Source organism: Ananas comosus, linkage group 24 (genome assembly GCF_001540865.1).
Source record: "Ananas comosus cultivar F153 linkage group 24, ASM154086v1, whole genome shotgun sequence".
NCBI classification, from domain to species: domain Eukaryota; kingdom Viridiplantae; phylum Streptophyta; class Magnoliopsida; order Poales; family Bromeliaceae; genus Ananas; species Ananas comosus.
The window spans coordinates 176,249-193,051 of NC_033644.1; the positions used below are offsets into that span (position 1 = coordinate 176,249).

The window sequence follows — 16,803 nt, forward strand, 5'->3', positions numbered from 1 at the left end:
ATATATATATATATATATATATATATATATATATATAAAATCAATTATATAATTATTGCTGTGAGCAACTATTCAAATTTGAGGTAGGATGCGACAGATATTTTCTAACAAAATACGACAGATAAATGTAACTTTTTAAAATTTTAAACTTTTGTTCAAAAAAAAAAAAATTTGGCAAAAGTAAATTTAAGCCAAAACAAAGAGTTGAAACTTTTCTGAAAATTTTAGTAATAAACAAACTAATCCAAAAAAAAAAAAGAAAAAAAAAACCCGGTAAAGTAGGTAACTGGGCCGGGTGACAGCCCATATATTTGGGCCAACAGTCAATAGATTCGGCCCGTATTGCATCAAGAATTGTTCCCGAATTGGGCCGGGCCGGGCCATATTCTGACGGGTTGTTCAAAATCAGTGGCTTCGGGAGTCTGGTCACCTCCCGCAAGCTCACCTCGCCTGCAGCATCATCCCTTTCGCCGCAAAATAATTTTTTTCGCGGGGTTTTCACCAGAAAACGCAGATGTTAGCCTTCTAGGACGGTGACCGTACACACACATATATCTATACTTCTATACTATATATATATATATATATATATATATATATATATAAAAACACGTATTTTAAATTTCGATCCGTCGATAGACCTATTTTTTGGCGGAAAAAAAATTAATTCCTCTTTCCTTACGAAAAATAAATAACAGAATTAAATAAACTTTTAATCTCTACAACAGAAAAAGCAAAAAAAAAAAAAAACTATGCTTATCCAAATTTTTGCCAACCGAAAAATATTTACAATGAATCTATATTTTAATTCTAAATTAATTTATTTCTTCCTTATTTTAATTCAAAATTTATTTATTTCTTCCTTATTTTAATTCAAAATTTATTTAATTTCGATTTGTATTTTACATTGCAAATTTATTTTAATCTTCTTACTTTATATCTTATGAATATATATTTATATATATATAATCTCTGTTTTATCTTTAATATTTTATTATTATCATTAATTTTTTAAATTTGATCTTTATTTAATTAAAGAAATATATATTTAAATTTAAATTTATGTAGAGTAGATTAAATTATTAGTAGAATTTAAAAAAAATATGGCATAATTTCATTTATCGTATATTACACTTATATAATTTTTATAAAAAAAAAAAAAACTAATATAATTGTTTTGCAACAAACTATTTAAATTGGGAGAATTAGAGTATGACGGTATTTTTAATAGTTAGTATAATAAATAAATTAGTTTTATAAAAATCATTATAATTTTGAATAAATATCATGTACATTTTTTATAATTTAAATAGTTAGAAATAATTTAATTGTTACGGTATTTGCTAGTACACGTCACTAGTAATATATTATATAGAAAGAATTTTAAAATAAAATAAGAAAATATTTCAAATAAATTACGGAAATAATAAAATGCATAATTAACTAACTAAAAAAAAAAGATTTTAAAAATAGAACTATCAGAGCAACAATTGTTTAAATTCAAATAATAGGTTCAAAATAAAGTTTTAATTTTAATTTTTATTCATAACTTTAATTTAGAATTTTAAAATTTGGGTATAAAGTACTTTAAAAAAAAATTTGTATGCAAAATATGTCTAAAAAATGTTTACGATTTAACTAAATTTAAAATATACTTAGAAACAAATCAAATTTATAAATAAATTAATTAAAAAACAGACGCATACCATCAAAAACCATATCTAAAACTTTAAATTCAAAATCCAAATCTAAATTTTATTTTAACTTAAAATTTTTATTTTAATTTAATTTAATTTGTAGATGCAACGTGCATGGCAAGTGCGTAGGCACACATATACATATAGAATCGAGCTAGAATACTTCTAAAAACATCAATCCAATAATATTTTTTAGTTTCTAGCTCATCTCTCTCTCTCTATATATATATATAGAGAATTATGCTACTATACTATCGATAGTAGTAAGTACTTGGTGTTATAATTATTGAGTTTTCAGTCGTTGGATGCAAGAATGTGCGGTTAAGATGGTAGTGATTCTCTAAGATTTAGTAGGTGGTCGGTTGAATAATATAATCTAACGGATAAAAACGATCAAATAGTAAATCTAACGGCAGAAAACTCGCGCGATAGTATCAAGAATTTGATACTATTGATAGTATAAAATCGAACTCTCTCTATATATGAGAGAGAGAGAGAGAGAGAGAGAGAGAGCTAGGTTTTGTGTGCTTCTAAAAACACACAAACCGAGCTCACTGGCTCTCTCTCTCTCTCTCTCTCTCTCTCTCTCTATATATATATATATAGAATATTTTCTTATGTTTAATTTATTTCAATGCATAACTAACATTCTTAGTTGACAATGGTTAATAACTCACAAACCAAACAAATTAAACATAGTTTAAAACACAATGAACACAACTCCTGATGATATTCCTCGCCTCCAAATTAAATACATATTGAAATCGATCTGTAGCTAGTTAGCTAGCTAGCTAGCTAGCTAGCTCAATGAGCCTGAATTGCCTCGTGGTCCAAAATTGTTCTCATCTTAGCAATGTTGCTCGCAATCTCCTGCTGGAACCTCGCCATCGCCGGCGCCGGCAAGCACATCGGCACGAGGATCCCCTCCTCCCCTTTCGCGTTCTTCGACCGGATGTGGAACGTCGCCAGGTTCGCCGTCGGCGGCCCCCCGTACACCCCCTTGCCCCACCCGAAATCCACGTCCCCGAACCCCGCGTTCGTGATGTCCGACACCAGGTACGTCCGCGCCACCGCGAACCGCGGCCGGCCCCGCTCCACCAGATAGTCCGCCACTGACTGCATGTACTCTGCCGTCACCTGTTAAGCATGAAATATTTAAAACACCGTTCTCTACCGTTTTCATATATAAACATTAAAAGCAGAGGTCCGGAGTTTGAGAGACCGATTTTTCTATCTTTATGGAATTTTGAAGTAAAGGTGGAGTGAAAGATGGAAGCTAGTGGTAGTTAAAAAGAGGTGCATCTTAAAAAAAAAAAAAAAAAAAACATCTTTTTTTATTTATTTTGGAGATAAATCTGCACATTTTGGACTTGTTAAATTATAGTAAAAATATACAAAATTTATCTTGACTATTCAGCCTTTTAAAATTTCGAATTTACTGTCTAGACTTTCGATTTATTTGATTTTAGTCAAAAATATTTTGACTTTAAAATTTGAATGCGTTGTTTATATTTACAGATTTAATTCATATATCTCATACAATTCTGGTAAATATATATAAATTCATTAACGTAAATAATTAGCTTAAATTTTAAAGTCAAACTGTTATTGACATACAGACTCAAATCAAACAAATTAAAAAATTAAATGGTAAACTTTTGAAAGATTAAATAATCAATTCAAAATAATTTATAGTTTAGATAAGTTCTATGGATCCCTAGAGTTGAATGACCGGTTAGTTGAATAGTATGATCTAACGAATGGTAATGATCAAAGAAATCGATAGATTTAATGGTTGAAAATTTATGAATACAAAGGAGGCTCTACTGTTAAGAGTATATATATATATATATAGTAATCGAACTCATATAATATATACTATACTTACCGACGCTTTTGCTTTTGCCACTAGCTCCAGTGCATACTCGAACGGCCGCTCGCAGAGCTCCCCGGCGGCGGTGGATGCCACCACGAACGCAAACGCATTCCCGTAGAACCCCGCGGGGAGCGGCGGGTCCCGCTTCCCACGGGCGTTCACCACGAACTGTATCCGGACTTCGTTTTCGCGCTCGTACTGTAACGCTTCGGTGCGGCACTTCCAANAAAATCATCTTTTTTTATTTATTTTGGAGATAAATCTGCACATTTTGGACTTGTTAAATTATAGTAAAAATATACAAAATTTATCTGAATTATAAGTCATTTTAAATCGACTATTCAGCCTTTTAAAATTTCGAATTTACTGTCTAGACTTTCGATTTATTTGATTTGAGTTAGTCAAAAATATTTTGACTTTAAAATTTGAATGCGTTGTTTATATTTACAGATTTAATTCATATATCTCATACAATTCTGGTAAATATATATAAATTCATTAACGTAAATAATTAGCTTAAATTTTAAAGTCAAACTGTTATTGACATACAGACTCAAATCAAACAAATTGAAAAATTGAATGGTAAACTTTTGAAAGATTAAATAATTAATTCAAAATAATTTATAGTTTAAATAAGTTTTAATGGGTCTCTAGAGTTGAGTGGCCGGTTACTTGAATAGTATGATCTAATGAATGATAATGATCAAACGGATCGATAAATTTAACAGCTGAAAACTTATAAATATAAAAGGGTCTTTACTGACGAGAGTATAATACCCGAACTCACATAATATATACTATACTTACCGACGCTTTTGCTTTTGCCACTAGCTCCAGTGCATACTCGAACGGCCGCTCGCAGAGCTCCCCGGCGGCGGTGGATGCCACTGCAAACGCAAACGCATTCCCGTAGAACCCCGCGGGGAGCGGCGGGTCCCGCTTCCCACGGGCGTTCACCACGAACTGTATCCGGACTTCGTTTTCGCGCTCGTACTGTAACGCTTCGGTGCGGCACTTCCAAACAAGTGCCGCAATCATGTCGAACCGGGAGCACCGGCTCATGCGAGCCGGGACCCCCGCCCGGAGTGCGGCGACCTCGCTGGGGCCGAAGAAGAGGCAGTGGCGGACCAGCTGAGCGTCGGCGGGGGATATCCGGTCGTCGGCAGGGTCGGCAACCTCCTCATACTCCGGGTGCCGGCGTGTGACGCACGTCGGTCGGCGGGCGGCGAGGAGGTCCCGGGCCCACACGGGGGGCACGGCGGGGGCGGCGGCGCCACGCGCGAGCTCGCCGATCGCCTTCATGAACTGCACCACCCCGGCGGCGTCGGCCATGCAGTGGTTTACTTGGAAACTCACCGTGAATCCCCGGCACTTCAGCCGCGTCACCTACACATATGATATAATTATATGTTTATATGTAAATTAGTTAGTTAAACTCAATTTATTTGTACTAATCATAAATTAGAATAAAATTTAAAGAAAAAGAAAAAAATTAGTATTATAACCTTTAATTAGGCACATGTGTATGAAGTGTTTAATGTAATATCTCAAGTCCATGTTAATTAAGAGTACTTTTGTTCTCTTTTATTTGGAAGATCCATCTTTTCGGTAACATGGTGTCAGAGCCGATTGTCAACTGCTTATTCAATTTTAGAGTTTTAACTTTCGCATTTGGTATATAATTGCATAATTTTTTATATATTATTTTTTATCTTTTCCGTAGTACATGTCGATAATAAGACTATCAAGCCAACTACCTGAATGTAGAACAAAGGGCGGTCGACGACACCGCCGGCGCCCTCGGGCTCGCAGAGGAGCATCTCATGGCCGGGGATCGGCGGGGCCAGCACGTCGCCAAAGTCGTCGATTGCGACATCCGCATCGGCCTCCATGAACATGGCCCCCTCCCCGGTGCAATCCACTACCAGCTTTCCCCCGGCCTCCTCGCGAATCCGGCCGGCCATCGGGTAGTAGAACACCAACGCCCTCGCCAGCGCCGCCCTGACCACCTCCGCGGGGTCTGTCCCCTCCCTCGACGGATCGTTTTTGTAGAAATGGATCCCCGACCGGTAGAACCGGAGGCCCCGTTGGTCGTCGAGGTCCGATAAGGGTTTGAGCTCCCGCGGGGTGGGCTCGGCCGGGGGGACGAGCACGGCCTCGCTACGGCGCACTTTGAAGGTTACTAATGATGCCATTAGTGTCGTAATTTACTTACAGAAACGCGCACTACTGTGTTATAAGCTTTCAGAGTAATCAGTTGTTTCGTAAGAGTTAGACCATGCAAATCCTATTTATAGTATGGAGGGGTTGGTGGGATATGATTTGATNCCGCGGGGAGCGGCGGGTCCCGCTTCCCGCGGGCGTTCACCACGAACTGTATCCGGACTTCGTTTTCGCGCTCGTACTGTAACGCTTCGGTGCGGCACTTCCAAACAAGTGCCGCAATCATGTCGAACCGGGAGCACCGGCTCATGCGAGCCGGGACCCCCGCCCGGAGTGCGGCGACCTCGCTGGGGCCGAAGAAGAGGCAGTGGCGGACCAGCTGAGCGTCGGCGGGGGATATCCGGTCGTCGGCAGGGTCGGCGACCTCCTCGTACTCCGGGTGCCGGTGTGTGACGCACGTCGGTCGGCGGCCGGCGAGGAGGTCCCGGGCCCACACGGGGAGCACGGCGGGGGCGGCGGTGCCGCGCGCGAGCTCGCCGATCGCCTTCATGAACTGCATCACCCCGGCTGCGTCGGCCATGCAGTGGTTTACTTGGAAACTCACCGTGAATCCCCGGCACTTTAGCCGCGTCACCTACGCATATGATTTAATTATATATTTATATATAAATTAGTTAGTTAAACCCAATTTATTTGGACTAATCATAAATTAGAATAAAATTTAAAGAAAAATAGAAGTTAGAAAAAAAAATAGTATTATAACCTTTAATTAAGCACATATGTATGAAGTGTTTAATGTAATATCTCAAGTCCATGCTAATTAGGAGTACTTTTGTTCTCTTTTATTTCGGAGATCCATCTTTTCGGTAACATGGTGTCAGAGCCGATTGTCAACTGCTTATTCAATTTTAGATACGAATCACGAGTTTTAACTTTCGCATTTGGTATATAATTGCATAATTTTTTATATATTATTTTTTATCTTTTCTATCAGTACATGTCGATAATAAGACTGTCAATATAAAATTCTTAGCCAACTACTACCTGAATGTAGAACAAAGGGCGGTCGACGACACCGCCGGCGCCCTCGGGCTCGCAGAGGAGCATCTCATGGCCGGGGATCGGCGGGGCCAGCACGTCGCCAAAGTCGTCGATCGCGACATCCGCATCGGCCTCCACGAACACGGCCCCCTCCCCGGTGCAATCCACTACCAGCTTTCCCCCGGCCTCCTCGCGAATCCGGCCGGCCATCGGGTAGTAGAACACCAACGCCCTCGCCAGCGCCGCCCTGACCACCTCCGTGGGGTCTGTCCCCTCCCTCGACGGATCGTTTTTGTAGAAATGGATCCCCGACCGGTAGAACCGGAGGCCCCGTTGGTCGTCGAGGTCCGATAAGGGTTTGAGCTCCCGCGGGGTGGGCTCGGCCGGGGGGACGAGCACGGCCCCGCTACGGCGCACTTTGAAGGTTACTAATGATGCCATTAGTGTCGTAATTTACTTACAGAAACGCGCACTACTGTGTTATAAGCTTTCAGAGTAATCAGTTGTTTCGTAAGAGTTAGACCATGCAAATCCTATTTATAGTATGGAGGGGTTGGTGGGATATGATTTGAATAGATCGACAAAAATTTGAGGCACTATTCAACACTCCGAAGTTCTATCTATTGTTGATAAAATTGTCGCGCAAAGTATGTAGAAAATTGGTTCAGAAATATACTACCTCAAGTGCAAAATTTTAACCCGTTAAATAATATTAAATATGATGATTGAATTTACGATACTCGAGAACGAAAGGGTATGAAATTAGCTCTGATGCTATATTATCTAAAAAATTAATTTAGTAGGAAAAAAAATCTAAAATTGCGTGATCTTTACGATCGGCCAATGTCAACAAAGTGGTGGGCTTAATTTTTATGAGTTGATTTTGTGGGTGGGATTGGAGTCAATGTTCAACATTGTTGGACTCTTTTGAATGCTCAGTTCCTCGCCGTATTATGACCGCTGCTGCTTTTTCTTTTCTTTTTTTTTCTTTTTTTCTTTTTTTGTGTGGTGGATTTTGGGTCAGAGACGATGGGTACGTTTACTAGTAATCATTAATTTGTATCCAATTGTCCAATCAATTTTTACTTTATAAAAATTGTTAACACAAAAATGCAATAAATGTAGTTCCCTTTGGACAAAAATTATATGGGTACCGTTTCCAAACTAGTTCGGACGCCCCAAGAAGAGAAAAAAAATCATACGCCCCAAGTTTTTAGAGAGAGAGAGAAACAAAGGAAGAGAAAGGGTTCGTTCCTGCTCATCTGATCAGCCACGTGGAACCCATCCGCATCGTCCCCAAACTTGTATTTTGCTGAACTTGGTTACTAACTAGATGTTAGTTTATCCATTTCTCATTCTACATCTCTTTATTAAAAACTGGTTCTCTTTATTAAAAACTGGTTCAGTAAAGAAAAAAAAAAAAAAAAAAAAAAAAAAAAAAAAAAAAGGCAACTTGTTTGCTGCATATCACATAGAAAGACAGATCAAAAATTGCGACGCATAAAATTATGAACTACAATGAGATATATTAATTAACAATGAGAATTAGGCGTTTAACATATAATATGACAAACAATTAGCAACAATGAGTATTTTCGTGCTTTATCCAAGTCATGCGCATCAACTGTTTTCTGTATCAGAACTAATTTTTTTTTTTTTTTTTTTTTTTTNTTTTTTTTTTTTTTTTTTTTTTTTTCACTCTCTTCATGTCAAAGTTTGTAGTCTCTGAGAAAATTCACTCTCTTCTTCATGTCAAAGTTTGTAGTCTCTGAGAAAATTAGGATTTCTACAAGTATTCAATCTTGAACATAGTTGGTAGCTTCCCCTGCACACAGTTAACATCATGTTAGATTCCGAATTGTGGAAAGCAAAGTTGCAGTTGAAAAAACCAAAAAAAAAAAAAAATGCAGAGAATAAAAACAGAAGCAAATAAATATCCTAAGGCCTCGTTCGGTTCCACTTTTGATTTTGTTTGCTTATTTAAAATGCCCAAATTCTACGCGATGGTGCTTGTCGATAGATGGGAGTACTCATCTTCTTTGCAGAAAAGGAAAAGTAAGTAAACTACAAGAGAAAAGGAAATGTAACCAAACGAGGCCTCATGTTTCAAATTTGTCAGAGAATGAGGAAAATTATGGTTTATTCAAAGCGCTAAACATTAGATAATCAAGACTCCCTAAATTTGCTACTTCTATAGAGAAGAGGAGGCTTCTGAGGATCGACTGTTCTAACACTTGTCATTAGCAAGACATTAGTAATGATTTTCATCAGATAATACTAACCATGCATGGACCTAATGAAGTAATCCAGTTCGGGGAAGCAAATTTCCCTCTGCACAAAGACAGGTGATAGCTGATGGTATGTGAAGAAGGAAAGGTGGCGGCGGTCGGGATCGTTTCTCGGCTTTGCAGTTTCGAGAATCCTAATGCTATACTCTCTGTCATGACATGGAAGCATACTGTGAGCAGCAACAGCTAACCCACGATCCCACGCCGCATTCAGAACCTGCGACATTCACTAGAGTCTCAGATTACTTGCGATAAAAACCCATAATAGCTTGAAGAACTCTTCAATGCGGAGAAATAGAAGGATATATTTATTCTCTATGTATGCGTGAAAATATATACCCATGGAAAATTATCTATTTACATATGAAAATCCAGGAACAATCAGAATTTTCATGTTTACTCTCTTCAAAATTAATTAATTTTTATATATCCCTGATATGTAAAAGATGCCCCCCTTTTCTCCCAAAATAAAAAAAAAGAAGAAAAATTCTGATGCAAAACCATCCCTAGGTCAAGATGTTAATAACTCCCCAACTTGACAGTACTTCTGCAAGAAACTGCTTATTTCAGGGTTAATAAAGGAAAAGCTAGAGTAACAGTTCCTACGCGTAACGATGAATATAATTAGAAGCGTGATAAAATCATTGCACCTGCCAGGTTAAGCCTTCTGGATCAGCCAATGCTTCCTCGTTTTCCGGAGCAGAGGCTTGTGGTATGCAGCAAACAAATTTCATAGTAACATAATGTTTCTTGAGCATATCGAAAACTGGGGAATACCCATCTTGGTTCGTGGGATTGTAGAATCCTGCTGTGAGCTCTGCAGCATGGCTCAGAGTTTTGTACCACCAGTCTATTGACGGAATCTGATCCGAAATCAGAGTTCTTAACATTAGAGTTCGAAAATCCATAGTCCTCCAGAAATAGCTTAGATTGTTTGAAATAATAAAAGCTACAGTTACTCACACATACAACCGAAAAAAGACAAAACCCAATGAGTATCTTAAGTTGGGATCTAAGTTAGATTGATATAGTAGTATATTACTCGTTTAGATTAGATTAAGAAACTGTACGACCTTTAACCATAGTCTGATCAACTTTTATGTTCGGCCATTCTCCTGGCTAGCACGGGTATAGGCAAAATGCGATCCAGCAAAAAGAGAGAGATCAGAGCTAAAGAGAAAATTGAATCGACAACACACTCAATTTCAGTTATTTCACTTTCAACAAATCCAAAATATTAGAAACTGCAATTAGGCGATTCGAAAGAGCTCTTGAGTATCGAGTGGCAGACACATAAAAACTACCAACCAGAAAAGGACAAGACATAAACACATATAGTCCAGGATTTATCTAAGCTAATTTTGAAATCGCAATATTAAAATAGCATGATTAATTATGCTGATTAATAGTCTAGCATGATGACATCGATTCCCTCAAGGAAGAAAACATGAAAAATCATAAACAATTCAAGTGTTGAACGGTTTTAATTCCCATACCTTAACAACTATTTGTGTTCCTTCAAATGCGAGATTAGCAAGAGAAAGTACTTGATCTGCATGATCTGTGAGAGTTTGTGAATACCAATGAAGGAAAAATCGCCCATAGTAGCTATCATAGTCACCCCTTTCACAGAAGAATCCGGTTTCATGTGGTCTTGAATTATAATAGCCTGCATTATCAGGTCCCCTCGCCCAGAATGAATGTCCTCGCAACTTTGCGGCTCGTCGCAGATTCTGTTGCATATATTTGTCGTAGCACTGCAGAAGATGCAAAGTTGCAAACCAACATAGTAAATAAAGCTAATTAACTATTTTACATTTTCACCATGAAGATGAAAGAGAAATAACAAGGGCTTGATTACATATTCATTCCTTGATTCTAATTTCATCCTTAGCAAGTTTCAAATTGATACCTGAAGTCTCATCTCTAGTTCAATTTAACAGTTTTGATTTGGAGTTTGACCTTAATTTCGATTTCATCACCTCAAAGTTTCGATTTTAACAGCGGAAAAATCTAGCGGTGGTGCCGACTTGACACTTTTTAAGATGGTAGACTACCGGAAGGACTGAATTATAACGCAAAACAAATTAAATTCAGGGACAACATTTTTGCAATGCAAACTATGGGATGAAATTGGAATTAAGTTCAAATTCGAGGGACTAAGTTAGTAATTAAATCTAATACAAACATGTGCCAAGAGTAAAAGAGATACCTGAAACTCACCGATACCGGGATACCTCCAACCCATTCTTTCTGGATGCGAAGGGTATCTCAATTCCCCAGAAGCACCAAGTCCAATTTCGACAGCAGCAATGAGGCCATCCTCAAATAAGTTATCGAATTCCGTGCGGAAGCTCCTCATGAAGTCAAAACAGACCTGCGTTGGATTATAATGGTTCTATATGAAACACCAAGAGACGTAAAGGAGGTAGATCATAAAATGTCACAAGCAGTAAAATAAACAGCTGGTAGAACAAAGTTCAAACATTGAATTCTCAAAATAAAGAAAGTACAACAATTTTTGGAAAATGCAAACTATAGGTGCTGAATTTTTTTTAATAATTCCAAAGAAATTGAAAATTGTTTAAGTTACAATTTCTATGAGAGGAATAACAGGAAACAAGGGAAATATTTTTTAAAAAATTCAACAACAAAGAGCACAGTAATCTGACCTAGTACCTCTATTCCAGTTCTTCCTTTTAGTACGCGCACTTTGTCGATTCCCCAGGAAAGACACTCTGTGTTCCTCCTCCCTTCACGATCCGTGAAAAAGATATCTTGATTATCCTTTCCAATCTCCAAAACCCACTTCGGAAGGGAGATAGGCATATCGCCAGAGCCATTGCCTCCATACTCATGAAATGCCATCACGACCTTTGGGAGGTCAGAAGAGAAAAGAGAACTCAAAAGTTAGTCAGCCACAAGTTATGCATGGCATGAAGGGAGAGAAGATTGAAAAATAATGTATATCCACCAAAAAACACCAAACAAAGACTGTCAGCGATTACTCAATGTAAGCAGGTTCTTATAGATTGGATATTAAGAAAATGCATACGGAATTTTGCTAGTTCAGTAATATGTTTTATACTCATTTGGGAAGTGACTTTTTTCCTTTTCCCATATCAAGAGCAATCTGCGGCTGAAAGTGCATGAAGCTATACACGGTAAAGGGCAAGTAATTTCATATATATGTTGTCTTTAGTAATATCTTATACGTTGTCTTTAATAATATCCAGCATAATTTTCAATATAGAATAAGCTGAAAGCCTGCGGATAATCCCAACCAAATTATCAGAAGGAATTACATGATTTTCAAGGGTACGAAAGAGCAAGCCGAAAATTCTATATTCTCAAAAAGTATGAATCCTGCACATTATCATTCACCGAAACTATCTAGCTCAAAAAGTAAGTATGAATCTTGCACATTTTCATTCACTGAAACCATCAAGTTAAATACAAGTTATAAATCATACAATTTTAAATACTACGCAGTTTCTAATGCTCAATTTTGCCAAATTATGTAAATACAAGAATTTACAGAAACTTTTGCTTTATCAAATGCCATAACTAAGAGCCCGAAATATTAGGTAACCGCTTGTTGGTGGATCCATATGAAATTTAAATGATTAGAACAAGACATATTAAATCAGAAGAGATGGTCCTTTAACTTTGATAGAATAATCACTCAAAATTTGGATACACCTTAGCTAAAACCCATCAGAGCTCAAGAAAAATTTCATAGGATAACAAACAAAGAGAAATGAGATGTTAAAGAGAGAATATGGATCTCCAAGCAGTTGCATCCCAAACTATTAATCTTCTGTCAAATTTGCACAACTACAATATAACTACAATTTTTCTCTAATTCTTCTGTATGTAATGCAAGTGAATACCTATCCAAAAAACAAAAAAAATAAAATCCTAGCACTAAAAGGAACTCCCTTTTTTATTTAAGGAAAAATGTGAATTCATTAAACACGCGAGGAGAAAATCTCCAGAAACTATTCACTTTTACTCTAAGTGCCCATGCAAAGTGCATAACAAAATCAGAAATCATATTGTTTAATCCTAACCTGAACTTTCAGCTTGAACTCTCGGATGATATTAAAGAGATCTCTGTAACCCGACCATTCATATTTGTGAGGGCTCCAACCTTCAACAATTCCCCACCAACACTCTACAACCACTCCATCAACATTCAAAGACTTTAGATGCCTTAACTCTTGCCGCAAAGCTTCTGGATCAACCAGCCGGCAATAATTGTTGATGATGCCACTCTACGGGAAAAAAAAACAGTTGGTTGTGCAAATTACAAAAGGAAGAAGATAGAAAAGAGAAAGAACCAAAGGAATCTTGGAGCAAAGAATTAAGCATCATATTCACAGAGTATATTGATAGCGAAATAATTCTACTTTGTAGTTCGTGTCGTGCTGCTTAGAGTTGGAAAAAGTTCATCAAAAGTAGTCTTTGCTTTGCATTTATTAACAATCTCAGGACAAGTACAGGGTGCTAAACACTCACAGGAAGTGTTGCATAAACCGGTATATATGAAGTTCCAGCAAAATCTCCCTCATGCTCTGCAGGTACCCGCATCAACTATGGCAATTTCCACAACAAGAAGTAACAATATTTAAGATAAAACAATTAGACAATAAAATACAATGCAGGTAAAAAAAAAAATCTAACTACGTAAACAGTCCAAAGCAGTAAACAACACAGCAATCCAAGTAGCCAGGGGTGGTTATGAATAAGAGCATGTAACAGTGACCCCAAACTTCAGGAAATGACACAAAATCTTCAGTTGTTTTACCTGATCAGCTTCCACACACACTGACGAGTTGAGGGGGCTGGCATTTCCATATTTCTCGCTTTTTATATCTCTTTCTGCAACTACAACTGAATCAAGAGATGCTGGTGATAAACTCTCGTCGATCCTAAGGAGAGAAGCCTGGGAATCTAACGATGCTTTCATGGAGCAGTTCTTTAAAGAATTAGCAGATACAGGGCTTTCAATGGACCTAACAGGAAACGGTGCCTGCAAGAACCATAATAACGTATTAGGTACTAATTGCCATCTTTCCTGCTACAGTCTTCGATTTCTTCTTCTGTTTGTTTGTTTTTTCTCTGTTTTGGAAGAGATTGATTGTTACCAACATTGCGAGCAAGTTTTCTAACCTTATATTTTGATGATCATTCCTAAAATTAAAAAAAGGCCTTGTAATAGGGTTTCATCAAGTTTATCATGCCTCCTTTCCTCCATATTTACCTTAATACCTTTTGCAGGATTCCTATTCATAATCAATTGGCGTATACAAGGTTTGGAAACTGAGTCAAGCTTTTGCAGTTTCAAGTTTTAGCAAGTGGTTGGCCCAAAAGCTCAGACCAAGAATTGGAGTAATACCCACAAATTTATACAACTTACAAATTGAAAGAAGAAGAAGAAGAAGAAGAAGAAGAAGAAGAAGAAGAAATCATTTATCGGCAAATCCTTGTCGGTTTCAACAGAGCTATCATTTCGGCTATAGCTAGCGCGTGCAATTTTTGGCTAGTATCACACTGAAAACTAATTGTAGCAACCAAAAGTGGAAAAAAGTGGTGGTTTAGGATCGGTATCTGCCAAAAATAGTTCACTTTCTGTTGTGATGGTTTAGCGTACACCCAATATTTTGGCTAAGACACCAAACCGTGAACGCATATTACTCATAATTTCACCACACAACTTTAACAATCTTTTAAAGTAATAAATTAGCGATCTTCAAATCGAAAATCCCCAAAAAATCAAGGATACAAATGAAAAGTCATGAAATACAATGTCTACTCCCTCAAAATCCATGTCAGAGAAAGACCTCAAAGTTACAAGGATCTTTCAAAAGATCTTCCTTGGGTATTTGGACGACCACCAGTTCGAGTCAAATATACCAAACACCATTCAAGATTAAGTTGTGAGAGTCCAATCCCGATAAGCCTATAGGAACCCTTTATACAACTATATATTTGGTCGGCATCAAGTAAGGTAGGGAAACAGAATTTCCCCACTGATGTCATTGAAGTGATAAATTCTATTCAGACACCTCAATGGCGTAACAAACGCTGGAACCGAACGACCCATCAATGCTACTGTCCAACTTCACCTTTCTGTAGTTTAACTACTAAACAACATAAACCAGCACAGAATTTTTCAAGTTGCGAAATGCAGGATATGAGGCGATAAAGCATTCCCCCGAATAACTTCAATACTATTTTTATACCCAAGTTCATTCATCATATGTATCTCAAATTCTCAATAGATGAAGTTATGAAGTTCATCCATACTCCCACAATTCCTTTAGCCTCGCAACCACAATAATTAAAACACTATCACCCCCCCACCCCCCCACCCCCCCATCTACAAAATCTCTTTCCAAAATCCGTCATTAGCACCTAAGCAGTAGCTAATAAGCAAGAAATTAAATTAATAAAAAAGGGATCATTTTTCCTCAACAATTGGGGCACCAATCAAGTCCTCTAGTTACATTGAGCTCAAATACCATACAGAACAACAAGCAAAGATGAGATCTTTTCAAGAAGAACACACGGGGCTGCAGCTCTAGTAAGCAAAAAAGTTAATAAAAAAGGAATCATTTTTCCTCAACAACTGGGGTGCCAATCAAGTCCTCTACTTAAATTGAGACTATGCAGAACAACAAGGAAAGGTGAGATTGAGATGTTTTCAAGCAGAGCACAAAAAAAGGAAAGATGCTAGAAGCTACGCAGGGGCTGGGAATTAAGAGGGACAAGGAGGAGGAGGAGGGGGAGATACCAATTGGGGGGCGGCGAGGGGAGGCGGCGGCGGCGGCGGCGGCGGCGGCGGAGGGGGTGTGGGTCGCGTAGCGCCAGTGATCCCGGAGGACGCTGTGGAGCCCGTGAGCTATCGCCACACGGACGCGTACGCGGCGATCGAGCTCGCCCTCGATTCGGTGGTGAAGGTGTTCACGGTGTCGAGTAGCCCTAACTACTTCCTACCGTGGCAGAACAAGTCTCAGAGGGAGAGCATGGGCTCCGGTGAGTGAGGGATTTGGCTTCTATGTTCCTGATTTTGGTTCAGTTCGAGGAGCTCTTGTGCTGAATTGGTTCAAAAATGGATCTTTTTGTTGGTTCCCTTGATGAATGTGGCATGACAAGTTATGATTATGTGTATTAATTGGATCTTGGATAGTGTTATGAGGAAGTACGTTGGGATTGAATGAATTGGAAAATGTGAATAAGCCGCATTGTGTGGTTTGGGGTTTCACTTTATGGTAAAATAAAGTCTTTTAGAGAAGATATAGACATATTGTTATGCAATTGAAAGTTAGATACCTTAAAGCTTCTGCATTTTTAGCGTGATTTAGGATGAGGAGAAAATTTCTCTGCATCAACAAGTATGCAGCTACACATTAGGATCGAGATTGGTGGCCAAATGGCTCGTGCATCCTACCACTTAATCGGCATGCATTCATGTAGTTAGATTTGTTAAACAGTTTTCTTATTTTGCTGAATGAACCTGAAAGCTATAGTGCAAAAAATGTTTAGGCTTCTCAATTTTGACGATATATAATTTTCCCAGTCGAGTATATATGGTTTCTACTGTGAAAGAAATATTCGTTACCTGCATAGTCGTCTCTCTTTCATTATCTCCTATCACGCTAATTGTCTTTATCTCTCTAACACTGCCTGACAAAGATAATGCTGAATTTGTGTTCTCTATAAAGATCTCAGT

The 16,803-nt window shown here is 38.0% G+C and overlaps 3 protein-coding genes across 5 annotated transcripts in view; all 3 read right to left on the bottom strand.

Annotated features, from left to right (window-relative positions):
- LOC109728624 (benzyl alcohol O-benzoyltransferase-like) lies at window positions 2,284-5,884 on the bottom strand. The gene is made up of 3 exons (XM_020259087.1): window positions 5,331-5,884; window positions 4,381-4,959; window positions 2,284-2,834 (listed from the first exon to the last, which is right to left on the bottom strand). Exons 1-3 carry the CDS (start codon window positions 5,766-5,768, stop codon window positions 2,502-2,504), a joined length of 1,350 nt encoding a protein of 449 aa, XP_020114676.1. The 5' UTR covers window positions 5,769-5,884; the 3' UTR covers window positions 2,284-2,501.
- Window positions 5,861-7,441, bottom strand: LOC109728482 (benzyl alcohol O-benzoyltransferase-like). The gene is made up of 2 exons (XM_020258892.1): window positions 6,781-7,441; window positions 5,861-6,370 (listed from the first exon to the last, which is right to left on the bottom strand). The coding sequence occupies exons 1-2, from the start codon at window positions 7,216-7,218 to the stop codon at window positions 5,861-5,863; spliced, it is 948 nt and encodes a 315-aa protein (XP_020114481.1). The 5' UTR covers window positions 7,219-7,441.
- The window catches only part of LOC109728755 (beta-amylase 8-like), a 10,242-nt gene continuing 1,950 nt past the window's right edge, over window positions 8,512-16,803 (bottom strand). The window contains exons 2-11 of one of the 3 annotated variants that reach the window (XM_020259273.1): window positions 15,865-15,918; window positions 13,876-14,100; window positions 13,587-13,661; window positions 13,139-13,342; window positions 11,745-11,939; window positions 11,278-11,442; window positions 10,562-10,822; window positions 9,716-9,928; window positions 9,060-9,282; window positions 8,512-8,602 (exon numbers count right to left, since the gene is read on the bottom strand). In XM_020259273.1, coding sequence (XP_020114862.1) covers window positions 8,574-8,602; window positions 9,060-9,282; window positions 9,716-9,928; window positions 10,562-10,822; window positions 11,278-11,442; window positions 11,745-11,939; window positions 13,139-13,342; window positions 13,587-13,661; window positions 13,876-14,100; window positions 15,865-15,918 — 1,644 coding nt within the window. In that variant the 3' untranslated portion in view covers window positions 8,512-8,573. Of the gene's footprint in view, window positions 8,603-9,054; window positions 9,283-9,715; window positions 9,929-10,561; window positions 10,823-11,277; window positions 11,443-11,744; window positions 11,940-13,138; window positions 13,343-13,586; window positions 13,662-13,875; window positions 14,101-15,864; window positions 15,919-16,803 lie in introns of those variants that run through there. The other 2 variants (XM_020259275.1, XM_020259274.1) reach the window with 2 other exon arrangements.

Bases quoted from the DNA above. Each gene is read 5' to 3' on its own strand.
- LOC109728624 (XM_020259087.1), bottom strand. From the start codon at position 5,768: ATGGCATCATTAGTAACCTTCAAAGTGCGCCGTAGCGAGGCCGTGCTC. The intron at 4,960-5,330 runs GTAGTTGGCTTG...TCATATGTGTAG, and splicing joins GCCCTTTGTTCTACATTCAG to GTGACGCGGCTGAAGTGCCG. The intron at 2,835-4,380 runs GTAAGTATAGTA...CATGCTTAACAG, and splicing joins TGGCAAAAGCAAAAGCGTCG to GTGACGGCAGAGTACATGCA.